At 41.7% G+C, this 17,226-nt stretch overlaps 1 protein-coding gene across 6 annotated transcripts in view; it reads left to right on the top strand.

Moving 5' to 3' along the window:
- SPECC1 (sperm antigen with calponin homology and coiled-coil domains 1) overlaps positions 1-17,226 on the top strand; it is an 82,498-nt gene that overhangs the window by 39,304 nt on the left and 25,968 nt on the right. For 4 of the 6 annotated variants that reach the window (XM_052689017.1, XM_052689016.1, XM_052689019.1 and 1 more), the window contains 4 exons: positions 6,029-7,596; positions 9,459-9,666; positions 10,287-10,360; positions 10,883-11,061. In XM_052689017.1, coding sequence (XP_052544977.1) covers positions 6,029-7,596; positions 9,459-9,666; positions 10,287-10,360; positions 10,883-11,061 — 2,029 coding nt within the window. Of the gene's footprint in view, positions 1-6,028; positions 7,597-9,458; positions 9,667-10,286; positions 10,361-10,882; positions 11,062-13,615; positions 13,701-15,343; positions 16,651-17,226 lie in introns of those variants that run through there. The other 2 variants (XM_052689020.1, XM_052689021.1) reach the window with 2 other exon arrangements.

Below are 17,226 nucleotides of genomic sequence, written 5' to 3'. Positions count from 1 at the left end.
ATTTTGGATGTCTTCAGACATCACAGTTGCTCTCTTGGTGCCTCTCTGGCAGAGTACTTATCTCCCATAGGTGCTGTCAAGTCTTTCAGGTCAGTGAAGGTATTTTAAAATACCTAAAGAGAATCCAAAGTGACATTAGACATCTATATTTTGGCTTCCTACATTGTGTCATAAATTGGGTGAGATTAAGGTATGTCTGTGGCCCATATTTGTCCAGTTTGGTTAAAAAACTGTAATAGAACACAGGCAAGAATGAGCACACATAATTACATGGTTGCATTACTGTTTGTTAACAATCTGCTGTGGATCCTCAGCAGTATCTTAGCAAACCCTGGGTAGGTGCAAGCAATGCTGAGTTCAGGATCTACCTTGCAAGTCACAGTCAGAGCATAAGATGAAAGCCAGAGCTGATGAGCAGGGCTATTTCAGCTAAACCACGTGTAATAGAGCAATGTAAAATGGTATGGAGATGTTTAATAACTCTTTTTATTTGCCATGCAAACATGGGCTGTTAATAGTATTGTCTTAACTTAGCTGCTCTAAACGCTCACAGCACATATAATGATGTTTTTCCTCAAGGTTTCACAATAAGCACTTTGCTGTCTGAGAGACAGAAACCTGTGAGCTCTGTGTAGGAAAATAGATTAAAAAATCATAGTGCCTGGGAATAGAATTCCAGAACAACAAAAGGAGCAGTCTTCTCTGTTGGCAGAGAGGCTACGAATTGAGCCCATAATTTCTTGCTTCTTTGTCCTTTATTTCTTTATTCCTTTGAAGCCATTTTGAGATGGGAGGGATGGCAAGGAAACATGCAAGACAGTGAAATAGTTTGTTTGTTGCAAGTGTGGGAGAAAGAATGAAAGAGACGTGGCAATTGTTGAGCAGCAGATGATCATGAGAGTACAGATTTGTCTGCAGGCAAGTCTGCCTTTTTCTGAACTACGACTTCTAACATTACAGAGTGCTGTGAATAGTTTTATTTCTTGTTTTGCTGCCCTTGCCGTTCGAATAAGGTATCCATTGTTCTAAAAAATCACACCCAAAAATGCGCCTGTCTTCATGGTTTAGACTTACATGACTGAAGTGCTTTCTGAAGTGAATCAGCGATCAGCGTGCTTAAATTACATAGATGAACTCTGTTCCTACTCAAGCTATGGAAACATGAATTATTAACATGGATTTTTAAACATGCTAGAGAAGAAACTGCATGCTTGTACTGTTGTTAGTTTAAGAGTTGTCGGGATTGCAATTTGGGAAGAGCTTACAAATGGAACTTTCCATGTTGATTTATCCTTGGAAGAACTGAAGTCCATGGCATTAAGCTTTGGGTTATTAGAATGTTGATAGAGGGGAGGATTAAGAAAAGGGCAGGTTGTGGGACACGAGTGACACAAAGACCAGAGGCAAAATAGTCTTGTAGTGACTCCAGTTCTAAAAAAAATGGATTCAATAGAGAAATCAGAACTTACTGCAAGGTGATTCTGTGGTCAGATGAAGTCAGTTCCCAACTGAGATACTTCCTCTGCACTGGGATTGAAGAAGCAAGTATTTGAACTAGTGCTACTTAAGAATCAATTGAAACAAATGTAAGTTCAAGGCTTTCCTGCAGAGGCAGTGATATGATATCTTAGAGCACACAGAGCGTGAGGACTGACAGTCTCGATGGAATCTTCATTCCTAAATGTCACACGTGACCCCTCTGTGCCTATGGTAAAATGTTTGCCACCTCCCCTTCCTTGCTGTGCTGGTGCTGTAACTGCGTTAGCTCTCTTGCAGGAATTTGACTTCTGAGCAGCAGTTGATGTGTTCCACCTTCTGGGTTAGGAAATGATTCTCTCCATTCTCTCCTTGTTATGGGAGCTGATGCAGCAGGTGCTGGGAGCTTAGGTCCCATATAGATCAGAGGCATGATGTGGAAAAATTGAAGAGCAATCCTGATCCTTCCTTCTGTGCAATACAATGTGGTTGTGCTGCAAATGGGATTAAAATGGCTAAAGATCATCATGAGGGGTCAACTTTTATCTCGTTAAAGTTCCACTTTGTTTCTGACGCCAGCTGAAAGGCTGCGAGTGTTCCCTGGTGAGCAGGAAGGCAGCACAGCAGGCTGTGAGCCAGCAGCTCCGGGGGCCTAATCCTTACTGATGTGGCATGACCTTGGGCAAGGCATTCCTGTGCATCTCTCTTTTGTAATCTAGAGGTCGCAATTGTCTTTATCTGTAGATTTGAGCATTAAATTGTTGTTAATTTCAAGATATTTTGAAGATTACAAGTACTGTGTAAGTTTAATCCCTTGTGCCTGGATAGTAAATCTGGCAGATCCTGAAAATGGAGGAGTTCAGTGCTCCTCCTGGGCACCAAAGTGAGGAATGTGACAATAAAGTGACTCCAGTTTGTCCAAAACAGATTTTCAGGAAATAACTCTCATGGATTATTTGGGGATAATTCCCAGCTCTTCAGAAGTGGAGGAACACAAGCTGAGCCCGCTGGCAAGCTGGGTGCTGCGCTGGGGAATGGGAGGTTAAGCATGGTGCAAAGGGAAGTACATGGAACTGTACTGTAGACTGGAGGTGATGGAGGTAGGTATGAGTTTGGATGTAAAAGCAGTGGTATGGAGCTGTGCTCAAATTTGTCAAGAGAATAGTTGTGCTAACAGGGCAGGCAGGGTAGATAAATGATGGAAATGCGAATGAGATACCATAGCAGCATTTGAACAAACAGAAAGATATTTAAGGGTTTGGGATTTTTTTTCTAGATTGTCACCCTTGAGATGCAGGATTCTGAATTCTTGGTTGTTTGTTCGTATGTTTGTTTATTTCCTGCTCAAAACTCTCCCTTGGAAGCACAGTTCCATGAGATGCCAACCACTTCAAAATGAAAACACGAGCAAAAAAATAAATAAAGAAGTATTAATCATATTAATCAGCTCTAAAACAGGGTCTGCAGCTTGGCAGCATGCTCTGTCTGGAATCTCTTTTAGACCTTAACTGGTAGAGTGTAGAGCTGATGGTCACCAGAGAGACTGTGCAGCTCTAAGTACAGTGCCTGCATAGTGGTGCCTCGGGCACTGGGGCTGGCAGTTCCATTAATAACTGCTACACTGCTCAATTTCAAGGTCGTTCAAGGGGGGAGTTGCCCATAAAAAAGACTTGATATCCATGCTTATGCTTGTTTTGGTGCTTCCTGATCAGCTTATGCCTTGAGAGGTGCCTCTTTTCTATGTTCTCTTTGGCTTTTTAGTACTTTATTGAGCTGTTTTGGAGGATGGAGAAAGGAAAATACAGAAACACTTGTATATCAAGAAAAAACACACAGGTTAATTAGTGGTTCCTGACAGATTGCAAATGCTTTATGATTTATGATGGAACAGGTCAGCAGAGTATGGACTCTTACAAAACGCATGGGACAGGCTGAGTAAGCTTGATGGCTGGACTGGTTGGCAGCCTGGTGAAGTACAGATAATCCCTGGTAAGTATGCTTGATAGTTATCCTTATGTATACATCTTCCATTGCTCAGGATCATGTTGCAATTGTAAGCAGGTGGCAATTAGAAGCATGCTGGCATTGCTACCAGAGCTCCTATGTTTCTCTGGGGAAAAGGGGTTTTTCTCATAGTGCTGCAGAATTTGTACCAGTGTGTAGCAGCATTTTCTTGTTGCAATGTGTGTTACACTGCCTAGTCAATGCTACCCACTGCTTATATAACACTCCTCTGTCATGTGCTGACCAGATGACAGTCATGCAGACAGGCATAAGCATCAGCATTGCAAGAAGCAGATGAGTTATTTGGGGCACTTTGTCATAAAATTGCATCATAACAGTAGGAAAACCTTTCAGATTGAATAAAAGAGTGGGATACAATGAAAGGCTTTAAAAGCACACCTTGGGTTCCATCGAGGAGCATTTCTGGCCATATGTAATGTATACTGTACATCTTTAATCTGCAGTATGGCTATAGCTTGTCTGAGTTCTGCTTCTCTACTTGGGACTCCGGTACAAATGTCTGCTCCAGGGATGGATGCTCTCTGCTGTATTCCTGTGAATCTCCACGTGAACCTTTACTTCTGTGCTGAGCTGATGCTTCTCTGCTGGAAGCACCACGTCACATCAGTCTGTTCATTTCCTCTCTTGTCCTTCATCTTTCAGCATCAGCTGCATCAATACTAAAAGCTCTGTGTGGTGAGCTCACTGTGAGTACATTTTACAGGTGACACACTGTGGCAGTTGGGAGCCCGTGAGTTTGGAAACAGGACGAGCAGTGAGGCCAGAGCCTTCAGACCCTCCCAAATGAAGGAGTTCTCTGGCTGGAGCTGCAGCAGCCACCATTTGAGTTGCAGCAGCAAACTCCTCTCTCTGCCTGTGTTGCACTTCTTGCTGCGGAGCGCGGTGCTGCCTGGATCCTTCGGCTCCTGCAGATGCAGATGGCTAAAGGAAGCTGTGTGGGCTGCTGGCTCTCCAGCCAGCCTGTCCCCGCTATCTCTTCCCATAAACACTGGACCCTTTGTCTCAGGCTTTATCGTGCCCCTGCCATCACAGAGCCCTTTCTGTGCTCTCTTCCCAGCACAGCCACTGTGTTCAGGGGTCTTTTCTTCAGCTGCTCTTTGTCTCTGGGTGTTTATTGTGCCTGCTGCAGAGTGTGTTTGTTGGGAAAGAGGAGGAGGGGCTCCTGTTTGTGTGGGTTTTATAAACCCAGTGCAGTCTTAAAAGAGATACTGAGCAAACTGGTGGTGATGATATTAACCCATCAGTGCCCTGCTTTACTGACTGCAAAACTGTGCTAAGGTTTCCTCACTGTGTGGAGAATGTTTTGGGAGGCTGGCCGAGTTGTATTGCTGTGGGAGGCAGCCATGCAGCAGGGGGTCTGCTCCCCTTTTGGTCTCAACAGACCTTTGATTTTCTGTGAATTTTGCATATGTATGTCAGCAAAATGAGCCTTCCAAACGTGGGGAGACGGAGCTGATTGTAGTATTTAAGCCCAGAGTGCTTCTGGAACTTGTTCTTACTGCAAACGCTGCATTGGTAGCCTCTTCTATTTGCTTAACTGACTTCTGCATCCTGTCTACGTTGCTACATCAGTCAGTATCTCTTTGTTGTACCATGTTCCAAAACTTTATGGCTCTATACTTAAAGGCTTTCCTTTTGAGGAAGGTCCTGAAAACAGAAAATTGAACATAATTCTTTTCTTTATTCAGTTTGTTAATGCTTTCAAGGTTAGAATGGCTGTTACTGTTTATTCAGTACCTGTGATACGGTATTCATTATTCAAGTCTTCTAGAATATCAGCTGCTCAGAACTTTTCCCTTGTAATCACCTAGTGCTTTGTTACTAGGTTTAAAATAATGATACTAAATAACATGAGAAAGGAAAAGCATCCATTTTCTAAGCTCCTCTTGTTCTTCCATGTTAATGGAGAATGTGATTTATAACGTGAAAAATCTTTTGTTCAGCTCTGAGAAACTGTTGCAATACCACTGTTGGAGTCAGTTTTCTATTTGAGAGTCCATATGTATGAAAGTACAGTCAGAATAAGGGTTTCCAACATTTTTCATGATTCTGTCCTGCGTAAATGGAGCGTAATGCAGATACATTAGTTTGATGTGTGATAACATAGTCGTGTGACCAGAAAATAATATATTTTATAATCAAGGATCATATTTTTTCCTACACTATTGAAACTTCAGCCAGAAACTAATAGGATTAAACTTCTCACAAAGTGTAGCATAAAGAATGTTTTCATTTTCAAATAATTAGCATCCTGGTACTGGGGGGGTTGCAGTTTGTGTATCACGGCATCTGCATGTTCTATTATTACACTGGGAAGAACTTCTGCAGATTGTGTTCCCTTTGCAGGAGGTAGCAGGGGAGGAAATGCAAAATAGTACAAGCCTTTGTGAAACTTGAATCCACACTCATCATGACTAAACCTATTCAAACATTCAGGTGTTTTTTTCCAAGACTGCTCTAGTACTGTTGTCGTGTGATTTGTTACTTTATGAACTCGCTCATTTTGCCTCATCTTTTTCTTTTCAAGGAACAGTTTCAACTGCAAAGCGCACAGGGATTCCAGCACCCCGAGAAATATCATCCTCTGTCTCAAGGGAGAGAGCTGTACTGCGTGGCCAAGCCAATGCGAGGAAAACTCAGCCCAGCCCCACCTCTTCTGCCACACCGACTCCTACCAAACATGTGCGCCCCGCTAGCAAGTCCAAGCAAGAGAGTGAAACTGGTGACAAGGCTGTTTTGGAATCTCAGGTTAAAGAACTCCTGGCAGAAGCAAAGACAAAAGATTCTGAAATAACCAAACTCCGTTGTGAACTGAAGAAATGCAAAGAGAAAGGGTCACTTAACCCTGAAGGGATGGGTGCTTCAGACCAAAATGTAGAAACCTTGTCACCTGTTGACATAGATCCACTGATACGGACCCTGCAGGAAAAAAACAGGACTTTTCAAAAAGAGCTTGCTAGCCTGGGAGAAGAAAATCGTGTTTTGAAAGAGAAATTGCTTTATCTGGAGAACTCTCCTCTGTCAGACACAACAACAAGCAGTGGCGGTGACAGCAGCCTCCCTACCCCAACTACCCAAGAATCCAGCTTTGGAAGCCCATCAAAAAATGTACTGAGAGGTGAAACAGTTGAGCACAGGCAGCGAGTGAATGGAGGCACGCTGCGCAATTCCGCCTCTTCCAGCAGCGATGTAACTAAAGCTTCCTTGTCACCCGATGCGTCTGATTTTGAACATATAGCAGATATACCTTCCAGGCCAGCATCCTCCAACAGCAACCACTTCAAAGGTTCCAAATGCTCCACTACAGGAAGTTCTCCAAACAATATTAGCGACCTTTCTGTTGCATCTCTTACGGAGAAAATACAAAAAATGGAGGAGAATCACCACAGCACAGCAGAAGAATTACAAGCCACTCTACAGGAGCTGTCTGATCAGCAGCAAATGGTGCAGGAACTGACGGCGGAAAATGAGAAGCTGGTGGAAGAGAAAGCTCTCCTGGAGACTTCTTTTCGCCAACACAGAGACAGAGCAGAACAGCTGGGTCAAGAAAATGAAAAGCTAATGACTCTCCTCCAAGAGCGATCCAAGAGTGAAGAAAGCAGAGCTCAGGAGGGAAAAGTCCTCGAACTGGAACAGAAGTGTGCAGAAGTTCTTGAAAAAGCACAATTTGAAAGAGAGAAATTGCTCAACATTCAGCAACAATTAACCAGCAGCCTACGAAGCTTGGAAAGGGAGCATCAAGATGCCCAGCAGGTGATCAAAGGCCTGAGAGATGAAAATGAAAAGCTGCTTAAACTTCTAGAAGCGGAACAGCAGAGCAACAGCACAGTGACAAAAACTCTGGAGGACTGCAAAATTGCATTGGAAGGTCTGAAAATTGAGAATGGATCTCTAAAAACCCAGCTGGAGAATGAGAAACAAAAGGCTGCAGAAATCAATGCCATGGGATGCACTACTGACAACTCTGAGGTGCAAGAGCTGCTGAAAGTAGCCCATGCAGAAAAGGATCAGCTGGAAGCATCTTGCACTGAGCTTAAGCAAGATCTGCTGAAGGCAAACAGTGAACTGAAGCATGTTCAGGGTCTGCTATCTAAGGTAAAGCATAGCAGCTGTACAGTGTGACAGTTGTTTATCTGTCTTTCCACAAATAAGTAATTGTTGGTCTGTGAATTGCTATTGATCAGCTGATTTCAGTACTAATTATTTCAATTGCATTCATTACTGGTGAATGGAAGCTGGGACAATTACAGTATTTTCTATTTCTTTTGCTATGTGTGTGTTTTCCCAGGAATAACTGTTAGGAAAACTGTGCTTGTAAGTTCAACATTGATTTCATCTATTATCTTCTGCAGAATATGCTAGTTTTGGTGAGCAGAAATACACTTACCAAAATCTAAGCAAAAAAACAGGTTAATAAAAATGTACTTTGACATTATGTCAACAAATATTAGTGAAAGTTACTCTTTAGTCTGGGTAGAGAGGAGGACCTAAGTAGTTATCAGCAAATATAAAAGCTTGATAAATGATAAAGGACAAGCTACAAAGTAGTGAATTATAGATGGTACTGAGTACAAAAACACAAGAGCATGAGTTAATACTCAGGGAAGTTGATATGTACAGTGACGATGTACAGTCAAGCTCCAGATGGGATTATTTTGGTAAAACTTAAGGTATTTTTACAAAACTGAAAAGTATTCTGTTTGGAGATAGGCGAAGTAATGGCAAAAAATAAATATATTTTGGAACAGATTTCTCTTTGTCATTTGGTGGCTTGTAGCTTTGCTCCAAGCAAGCTTAAGTCAATCGTTGGTTCTATTTTCTGTCTGATCCTGGGTGTTCCAAAGAGAGTTGCAATGCAGAGTGTCACAGAACAAGCATTAATATGGTGCCAGCCAGTGATTAATGTCCCATCACTGCAGAAGGAGTGATAAGCAATGTGTGCAGCCTTTCCTGTACGGGGAAGGGGTCATGGGAAGAGCTGTAGAGCTGGCTAGCTGCAGAGGAAGAGAGCATTGCCAAAAAGCACCTCAATGGTTTGTGTGTTTTAGAAAATCCAGGTGTCCTTTCAGCTTAAATAGGTGACCACAGCAAACAGAGTTGCAGAGGAAGTTCCCTGGTGTTTTTGAGTGCTTGCTAGTGCTGGAGTGTGTGAAGAATAAATGAAAAACTGCTGAGTTCTCAGACTCTGCTCTGAACTTTTATTGCTTGGTTTTGAAACCACAGATTTCCTCCTTTTTGCTCTTCCCTTGAATTAAGCTGTTTTGAATCAATGGCTATTTGTCACACCCAAGCAAGACCGCAGGCTTCTGTAAGGCTGCCCTTCAGTCAGCCTGTGCCAGTGCTGCTTGCTGAGTTGGCAGCCTACATCTTGCTTTTGCATAGGTTGTTCATGCTCAGGGGTCTCCCCAACGCTGGAAGCATTGATCTGTGGGCCTGAGCCAACAAACTGAAGTACAGCATATTCCCCCTTCAGTAATTCCAGCTGTCCTATATCCAGAAAATATACTTATCTGTAGCAGCTAGCTCTCCCACATGTGCTTCACAATCCATCAGAAAGGCGTGTGGTAAAAGCAGCAGAATTGTTAATATGGACAAACTGATTACTCTCATCCCTAAGGCAGCTCTATCGTTCTCATAATATAATACATGATTAGATTTGGAGCTTTCCAGAAATACCATTCTTCTGTTCATTACCTGCAGAGAGTGGTTTGGAATAACAGTCACCCAATAGAAAACTTCATTTCCTTCCTAGTATCTTCTTTTGTTATCTTTATGTCTGGGAAAGAGCAGTGACATTCATAGCTCGTGTATGTTTCTTGGAACTGTCTTGTTAGTGTTCAAACTCAGTTTTCACAACACAGGTTCCATTCTTAAGTTCGTGACGTAGTGAAATATCTAACAAGTTATATCCCTTAAGAAATAAGGACAGTCAAGCAGTTTTCTTTCCTTATTTCTAGGCTGAGAATGAGTGTGGTCAGCTGAAGGAGGTGTGTGAGCGGCAGGCTGAGCAACTGAGCAGAACCAGCCAGAAGCTGCAGGAAAAAACATCAGAGAATGAAGCAGATATAAAGAACCTAAAGGAGACAATTTTCGAGTTGGAGGACCAGGTGGAACAACATCGTGCTATCAAACTCCACAACAACCAGATCATCAGTGACTTAGAAAGTAGGTGGAGATGAAAAAAGGATTTAAGTGAACTAATTCTGGAGGCTCAGATGTGGCCAGAACCAGTAGGAGGAGGAGGCAGTGTGACCCAATGTGTGACAAGAGCCTCACTTCAGAATTGTGTGTATTTTGACCAATCCTTTCTGTTCGTGTGCGAGTCACTGTTTTAACAGTTAGTGCTATGGAAATATTACAGACATTTTCCAAACTTGCTGTTTAGCGACAGATGTATCACCCATTCCAGAACCTGCAGTTACTGGCCTTTTGAGGAGCCTCGGGGTTAAACTGCTAGTAGGAACTGGGAAGTCGAGTTTGCTGCTGTTGTGTGGAAGAGGAGCTGCCACCTGGTGGAATGAGTTGCTCATTTCACTTACCAGTATTAAACTGCTTCCTGACCGTGCACTCTGACAAGTGATCCTGCACTTGCAGCTCTGTTAATTCAAAAGCCTGCTTTAGTATCACAAAATAATGAACTGCTTTGGAGATATTTGAATAACAGATCTGTTGTTGATCCTATTCCTGATCCACCGACAGAGTATCATAATTTCTGTTTAATCTCTGTTAGTGACGTTACCAGAGGCAAAATCAAATAGGCTTTTCTTTTTTTTAACTGTTTCTAGGTAAAACTATGAAGCTGGAAGAGCAAAAACAAGATATAGAGAGGCAGCTGAAGGCTCTGACTAAGCAAATGAAGGTAAGGCTCAGATGCCATGACAAGCTAGGCTGAGCTTTTATTGTAATACTGGATTTCATTCAGGCATTGCAATTTTTACAGCAATTATAGAAAGTTATACCTCCTTTCGTTCTCTGTTCCTTGTCTATAGCTGATTCTTTGGCAGTGAAGTAAACTATAATCTATTTTTTTCTGCCAGTGAACTTCTGCTACTTTGGAGCATGTTCCTGCTTCCTGAACCATCAGTAGCAGTGAGCTCCTTTCAGCAACAATCCTTGTAGTAGTATCACAATTCTGAATGATCAATAGCTATAGTAAGGACCTTGATTCTACTTTCTGAATTGGAATTGGGAGCTTAGGGTCAGCTGTCAACTTCTTTGGCAATCTAGTCAAAACTGTAAAGACACTGGTATTTAGTTTGACCTCAACATCTTGAAATTGTGCTGAAATCCTGTTCTCTTTTGATCACTGAAAGAGAGGCCAATAATTAAGTGCTCAAGGGGCATTTTTACAGCAGTTTGTGGTTGTAATTATTCTTTCTAGGAGGATACAGAAGAATGGAAACGTTTTCAAGCTGATCTACAGACAGCAGTGGTTGTAGCCAATGACATTAAGTGTGAAGCCCAGCAGGAGCTCCGTGTGGTAAAGAGAAAGCTTCAGGAGGAAGAGGAGAAGAGTGCCAGGCTGCAGAAGGAGCTCGATGAAGTGAAGGGCAACAACAGGTCGGTGACTTACAAAGGCCAAGATCTGATCTCCGTGACTGCTAACTTGCATGCAGACAGTGCTTTGTCAATAACTATTCATTGGCTTGGATGTGTATGTTGTCTGTTTTTAACTCTTCTGATAGATTTTGTGGTCTTTTATTCTAAGATGTTCTGTTCTTTTCTCTTTTTGATAATCTAGTTCTGTCACCTAGGCCATGAAGGTTGTAATAAGCTAATATGAAGTAATAACAATTGCCAATATCCTTTCATAACTTTATTCTCACTACTGTATTCCACTGTTTTATTGCCTTCATAACTCTGCACATCTGCATTAAGCCATCTGTGAAAAGCTTGACTGGCTACATATGGGACATCCAGAAGAGAACTTCTTTCAAACTGAAGTGAGGATTAGCTGAACTCTTTGTTCTGCAAGTCCAGTACATGCTGATTAAATGAATAATACAAGTACTGGGATTCCTCACCTCACATCTCCTGACCTTAAGTCAAAACCTGTTGTGTGATTGAATGATCTGGCCTGGCTTAACATTCTAGAAGTGATTTTTGTCGTGCAGCAGACCCTCTTGAAAATCAATGTCTGTAGTCTGTGGTTGGGCACGGAGCAGTAAATATGAGCTGTTTAGAGATGTACCCCAGCATGGTGAGGTTCCATGAAAGCATGGTAAGATCAAGTGACTTTACAATTGAAATTGGAATCAGCACAGCTGCCTTACAATGTGGCTTTTGTTCCATGCAGGATGTTTTATGTATGACGTTTTATTCCAAAGTCATACTACAATTGAAGTACTAAATAATAAAGGATGGAAAACAAAATGTATATTAAGAAGGGCAACTAAAATTTATGAAGGAGGCAGTGCTGTACTTCTTTTTTATTGCATTGGCACAAGCAGAACTAGAGCTACAGGAATGAAAATTTGTACAGGGAGAATGGTGAGAAACAGCACACACAGTGATACTGCTTACCATAAACATGCCAAATGAGCTCTGCTCCTCTAGATTTTTCCAGTTAATCTCTCTGCTGCCAGGTTCAAGACCATTGTTAGAATAGCCACAGAAACAAGAAAACACTCTCCTTTCTTTCAGGTAGAATAACAGTCCGGATTAACATTGCTTACATTTCTTTGTTTTCCATTCAGGAGCTTCCACATCAGCTGTACAGTAGATAGGTTTTGTGTGGTATATGGTTCAGAATTGGTGAATAGAACAGAAATCCCTTTTTTTCAGGAGAAGAAAATGTGTTCAACTTCCAATTCTGTTATTGGTGTGTCCAGTAAGGAAAGGCTATTATGTGCACTGCATTGAGACAAAGTGATTAGCAGACAGTATTAAATTCTAAGCTCTGTTTTTTTTCTTAATTTGTTCTTAATCAGATTTCTCATGTGGAATAGGACAATGTTCATCTGTACATAAAATATCAATATTCAGACATTAATCCACATGAAGATGTATTTAGTATTTGAACTGGATAGAAGATGACCTGCTGATTTGCAAACTGGGCTGTTTCTCTTACACGTACAGAGAACTTGCCTCTACTGTTGGTTCTTTGGCATAAGAAGCCTGAGCTGGAAATACTGATTTTGAAATTAGACCATGGAAACTATATATTTGTAGCTTTAGAAGAAGCATTCAGACTTGTTATTTGAGTCAGTTTTGGCATTTGTCTTGCTTTTTCTCATACGTACAGAAAGATATGTCTGTCTTCTGCATCGCCTTGGTTGTCTGCATAGCTTGCTTTGAGTATTACTTTGGTCTTGAAGCCAGACGTGCTGTCTGCAGTGGATAATGTATTTTCTCTTTCACAGACAGGCGTTGAGATTTTGCATCTGTTAATTTAGGTTTAACAAACTTGACTGTGGATGTCAGTGTCCATGCAGAGAGTACTCAGGCAAGTTTCAGTACTGAGTGTATGGAGAAATTAATGAAGTCTATATAAGTCATTACTCAACCTGCTGATCAGCAGAAAAGCATTGAAACTGACCTATAAAACAAAGCCTTGACATTGCCAAACCTACTGCCAAGAGCAAGTTCTACACTTCCCTACACAGTTGTTTTTGGATTCCTGAGGTGGCTGTGTTACCGAGCACCTCAACTTCCTTTATGTGGAAAGATCTGGGACATTTCTCCTCGTTTCAGTTAGTGAGCATTCACAAATGCTGCTGCTCAGGATCAGCAGTGGATTCTGGTGCCTGTGGTGATTTTAAATGCGTGCTCAGCACTGGTGAAAGCAGTTTGTAGCACAATACCTTACGTGAAGTGTCCTTCCTATTTGTTACTTCTGAGCAGCTGTGCACTCAGCTGAATGTCTGAGTCCCCAGTGAAAGTTTCCTGTCTGATTTTTGAGCTCTGGTTGGAAAATGTACCTTCCAAATAGTTGTTGCTGCTCAAAGGTTTTTTGGCAAAACCTCATCCATCTCTTGAGGGTCAGTAGACTCCACTCATAAATTGATCTTGAAGCCAGTTTTCTCCTACAACATCCTGCCATTTTAATGTTTGCCTGTGGCTGCCTGAATTCCTGCCTCCAACACTGATTTCACCATTACATTCTTCTAATCAGACAAAAAGTCACTTTTGGTTCAGGAACAGCCAAAGAACTTGCAGAAAAAATCCTGATGAGGTCATCAGAGTTCATCTGAACGAAGGTAAGAGCCTCCCAAAGGCAACTTTAACATAGATTAAATGTCTAATTCTATGACTAAGAATGTTGGGGGGAGGTTGGTCCACCATCAAACAAGTGGAACAAAGGAGAGAGAAGTTCACTTGTCCCAAATTAGTAGTGATTAAAACCTGCAAATTGATTATCACATTTCAAACAGACCTATGGTACTTTACATTGTAATTAATGCTATTTCTCTGCAGTTATATGCAGAAGCTCACCATCCACCAAAAGTCGTGTAACTTTTCTCAGATATGATGGAAATTGAGATAACATAGTCTCCATCCTTGGAAGTTTTCAAGACCGGACTGGATAAGGCCCTGGGTAACCTGGTCTGACCTCATAGCAGATACTGCTTTGAACAGGCAGTTGGAAAAGGTGTCTTCCTGAGGTCCCTTCCAGCCTAAATTATCCTGTCATCCTGTAGCAAGTCTCACCTTTTCAAAAAACTCACCTTAGAAATAAACTCACGTTTTGTAGCTATTTTAGGATCAAATATTGAACTGGAGATCATCTCCAGTACTATATTGGGTTTGTATCACAACAAACACATTGGCTGCTGAGTGCATCCAAATTTTGAGTGGCCCCTTATGGCTTCATGCACATGCGTTTTGGAGCCTTTCTAGCAATACAGTGTTTAGCAACAGAGTGAGTTTATAGGTGTGCCTTTAACTCTTTCCCTCCCTTTTTTTCACAGAATTATGTTGGCACTATAATATTAGGTACCTTAAATCAAGAGCATGGTGGGAAAATAGCTGGGCTGGGAGCAGCGTTCAGAAGACAGAGAAATTATAGCTGGAATTAAATGAGCCACTTCCTATAATAATAATAATAATAAAATCTAACCAAGTCCTCAAAAGAAAGCCTGAAGTGAAGCTTGTGATGTATCCCACTAATTTGCTTCTGTTCTTCCTCCTAAAGTCTCAAATGCTGCAGCATGGCAGTGTTACATGCTTTTTCTCCTGGAAATAAGCTTGTACTCTATGTGTATTAAAACCTTATGTCAGTCTTTATGTGCTGATGTGCTGCTCATTTGTGCCTGTGTTTTGCAGCTGTTCTGTCTTTTAGAGGTTTGATAGATCATTCTGCTCTCTTTTTAAGAAAGCATAGTAGGATTTTAGAGCTTCAAGGGTTCTTGAAGTACTGTTTGCTCTAATCAACTGATCTGTTGGTTAGCTCTGTAGAGTTTTTGGTGCCCAACAGAGATTGCTTTGGGCCCTTCAGTGGAAGGACCCTGACTAAACCTGGACTGAGGGCAGTGTGTTTTTAATTATGTGACCAAGTTCACGTACCCGTTTTGGATGAATAGCCCTAACTGAATATAGGCAAAGAAAGCCAAGTATGCAACCACCCTTATCCTTTGAAACTTGTTTCTGGGCTCTAAGTACTTTTTTCTTTCCTATCTGAGCAATACAGATTTACGTTATTGATGGTTGCTCATTGTGTCCCAAAGCAGAGTTAGTGGAGTGTTAAGGCACTCCTGTAAGACCGGTCTTGCACCTGTATATCATTCTTTCCTCTTTATTTGGTGATGATGGGATGACTAACTGTATAATAGAGAGCTGTACCTCGAAATGGGCATTGTACTGCTTCTTTTAACTTCTCCCATTGTTGTCTGTATCTCCTTAGGTGCCTGATCTCTACCAGCTAACACAGCCCTGGATGGATGCATAGCCAGGCCTGTGAGACACTTCAGGACATGCCTTCAACTTGCAGCTGAAAAAGGGAAGTTTCAATTGGAGAAAAGCACCCCCAGTTTTTTATTGCCTGCAAAAGTCGAGTGTATCACCAAGTGTGAATCTGCTCAGGTCCACTTTCTCCCCTTGGACAAGAGCCTGATTTCTTTGTTTCAAAATGCTTCTCTCTTCGGAAGACTCCATGAGGCAGGAAAAAGTTCTGAATTAATTTAAAACCAACTAGAAGTAATCACAGAGATTTGGGAGACTGAAATAACTGATGGCCCCTTTGGAGCGATGGGGCTATAGGCATTTGAACAGAAGTTCACATGCTCTATTTGAAGCTTAAACAACAAAAAAAATACTACGTGTATGTCTGATTTGTAAAATTTAATGTGCATACACATTTGTTCTCCATATAATATTCATAAATCTGTGTGTCTAAATACACATGCATACGGATCTGTGTGTAAAAATGCACACGAACTCTAGCGATTCCCACCTTTGCAGCTCGTGAGTTGCTCGTGGAAATTAGTTACTGAAATCCAACAGGAAAATGAAATAGTAATATTATGCTATTTAATTGGTATCAGCTGTTTTGTTGGTTTCAGCCTTTTAATATTGTGTTGACAGCGCACTCACCACTTGGTGGCATGTCTGACTCAGTGTGTGCTAGGAAGCAGGGTGATGCTCAAGGAGCACGATGTCCTGACCCGACTTTCACAGGCTGTGTCCCACAGAGGAGAGATTTGTCCTTGCTGTGAGAATTGCAGGTGAAGAGATCCAGAAGGAATAGCAACGAATACATCAAGCTCTAATCATTATCCTCTCAGAAGGAGTTTTTCTCATGCCCTTAACTCAGGTGAAGTGTATAATCAGGGAGAACTTGTTTTGCTACTGGAGACACCTGAAGAGAGCTTTACTTGGATGCTGATGAGAAACTGAAAAGTCACAGTCTCTACCAGGATATCATCAGGATTTGTTACAGGACTGGAATTACATATTTTGGCTATGGGATTCCATCCTTTTCTCCTGGATGTGAAGACCTAGCAGGGGCCTGATCTCAGAGGAGGCTGAGCTAGAGAATTCTGCAGGATTCTGGCACAGCCTTCACCTATGTGCCATTCTACTGGAGTGTATGCATACATGCACACTTGTGTTGCCTTTCTTTACTGTGCTGGCAGCTGTTAAATGTTGGTTTTTATGTTTAAGAAATTATATATATTGAAGTGCCAAATAAATGTTTGTGTTTGGAATTGTCTGCTGCCTACTCTCGGCTTCTCTTCTGTTCTGTGCATCAGCAACTGTGTGTCGTCTTTGTGTCACTTGGAGTTCAGGAGGATTGACAACAATGTAACGTAATGAAGACTCGATTACAGAGTAATTATTTCTGAAAACATGGTTCTGCTGTCCTGGGCCACTTGTAATGAGCAGATCATCAGAGCAGTTCAGAAACCTTCAAAAGTACGATGGCTGCTCTTGCAAAAAATCTATACATAAAGCACAGAAAGACTTGTACCTTGCTGGCCACTGTCCACACATTCCAAACCCAGAAAACAAGCAGAGTAACTCGTCTTTAGAGAAAAGCTCATGATGTCTATTTCTCTCATCAGTGAATGAAACTAAGCAGTGGTTTTGTGAAAAGGACTCCGCACGTTTCGATTTCTTTGTGGCCAAAGTGCTCTGCTTCATGCTGTAGCTGCTTCACTTAAGCCAGCTGCACTTGCAGGTTTTATCTGTGCAAACCATTTATTCTTGTTTCAAGGTAAGCATATAGCAGATGCTGACATTTTGCTTAACTCCATCCTCTTAGTAGCAGGACTTAGTCTTCTTGGC

This window comes from Tympanuchus pallidicinctus, unplaced genomic scaffold (assembly GCF_026119805.1).
Source record: "Tympanuchus pallidicinctus isolate F22 unplaced genomic scaffold, pur_lepc_1.0 scaffold24, whole genome shotgun sequence".
Classification (NCBI taxonomy): domain Eukaryota; kingdom Metazoa; phylum Chordata; class Aves; order Galliformes; family Phasianidae; genus Tympanuchus; species Tympanuchus pallidicinctus.
This window is presented reverse-complemented; position numbering and strand designations above follow the sequence as displayed.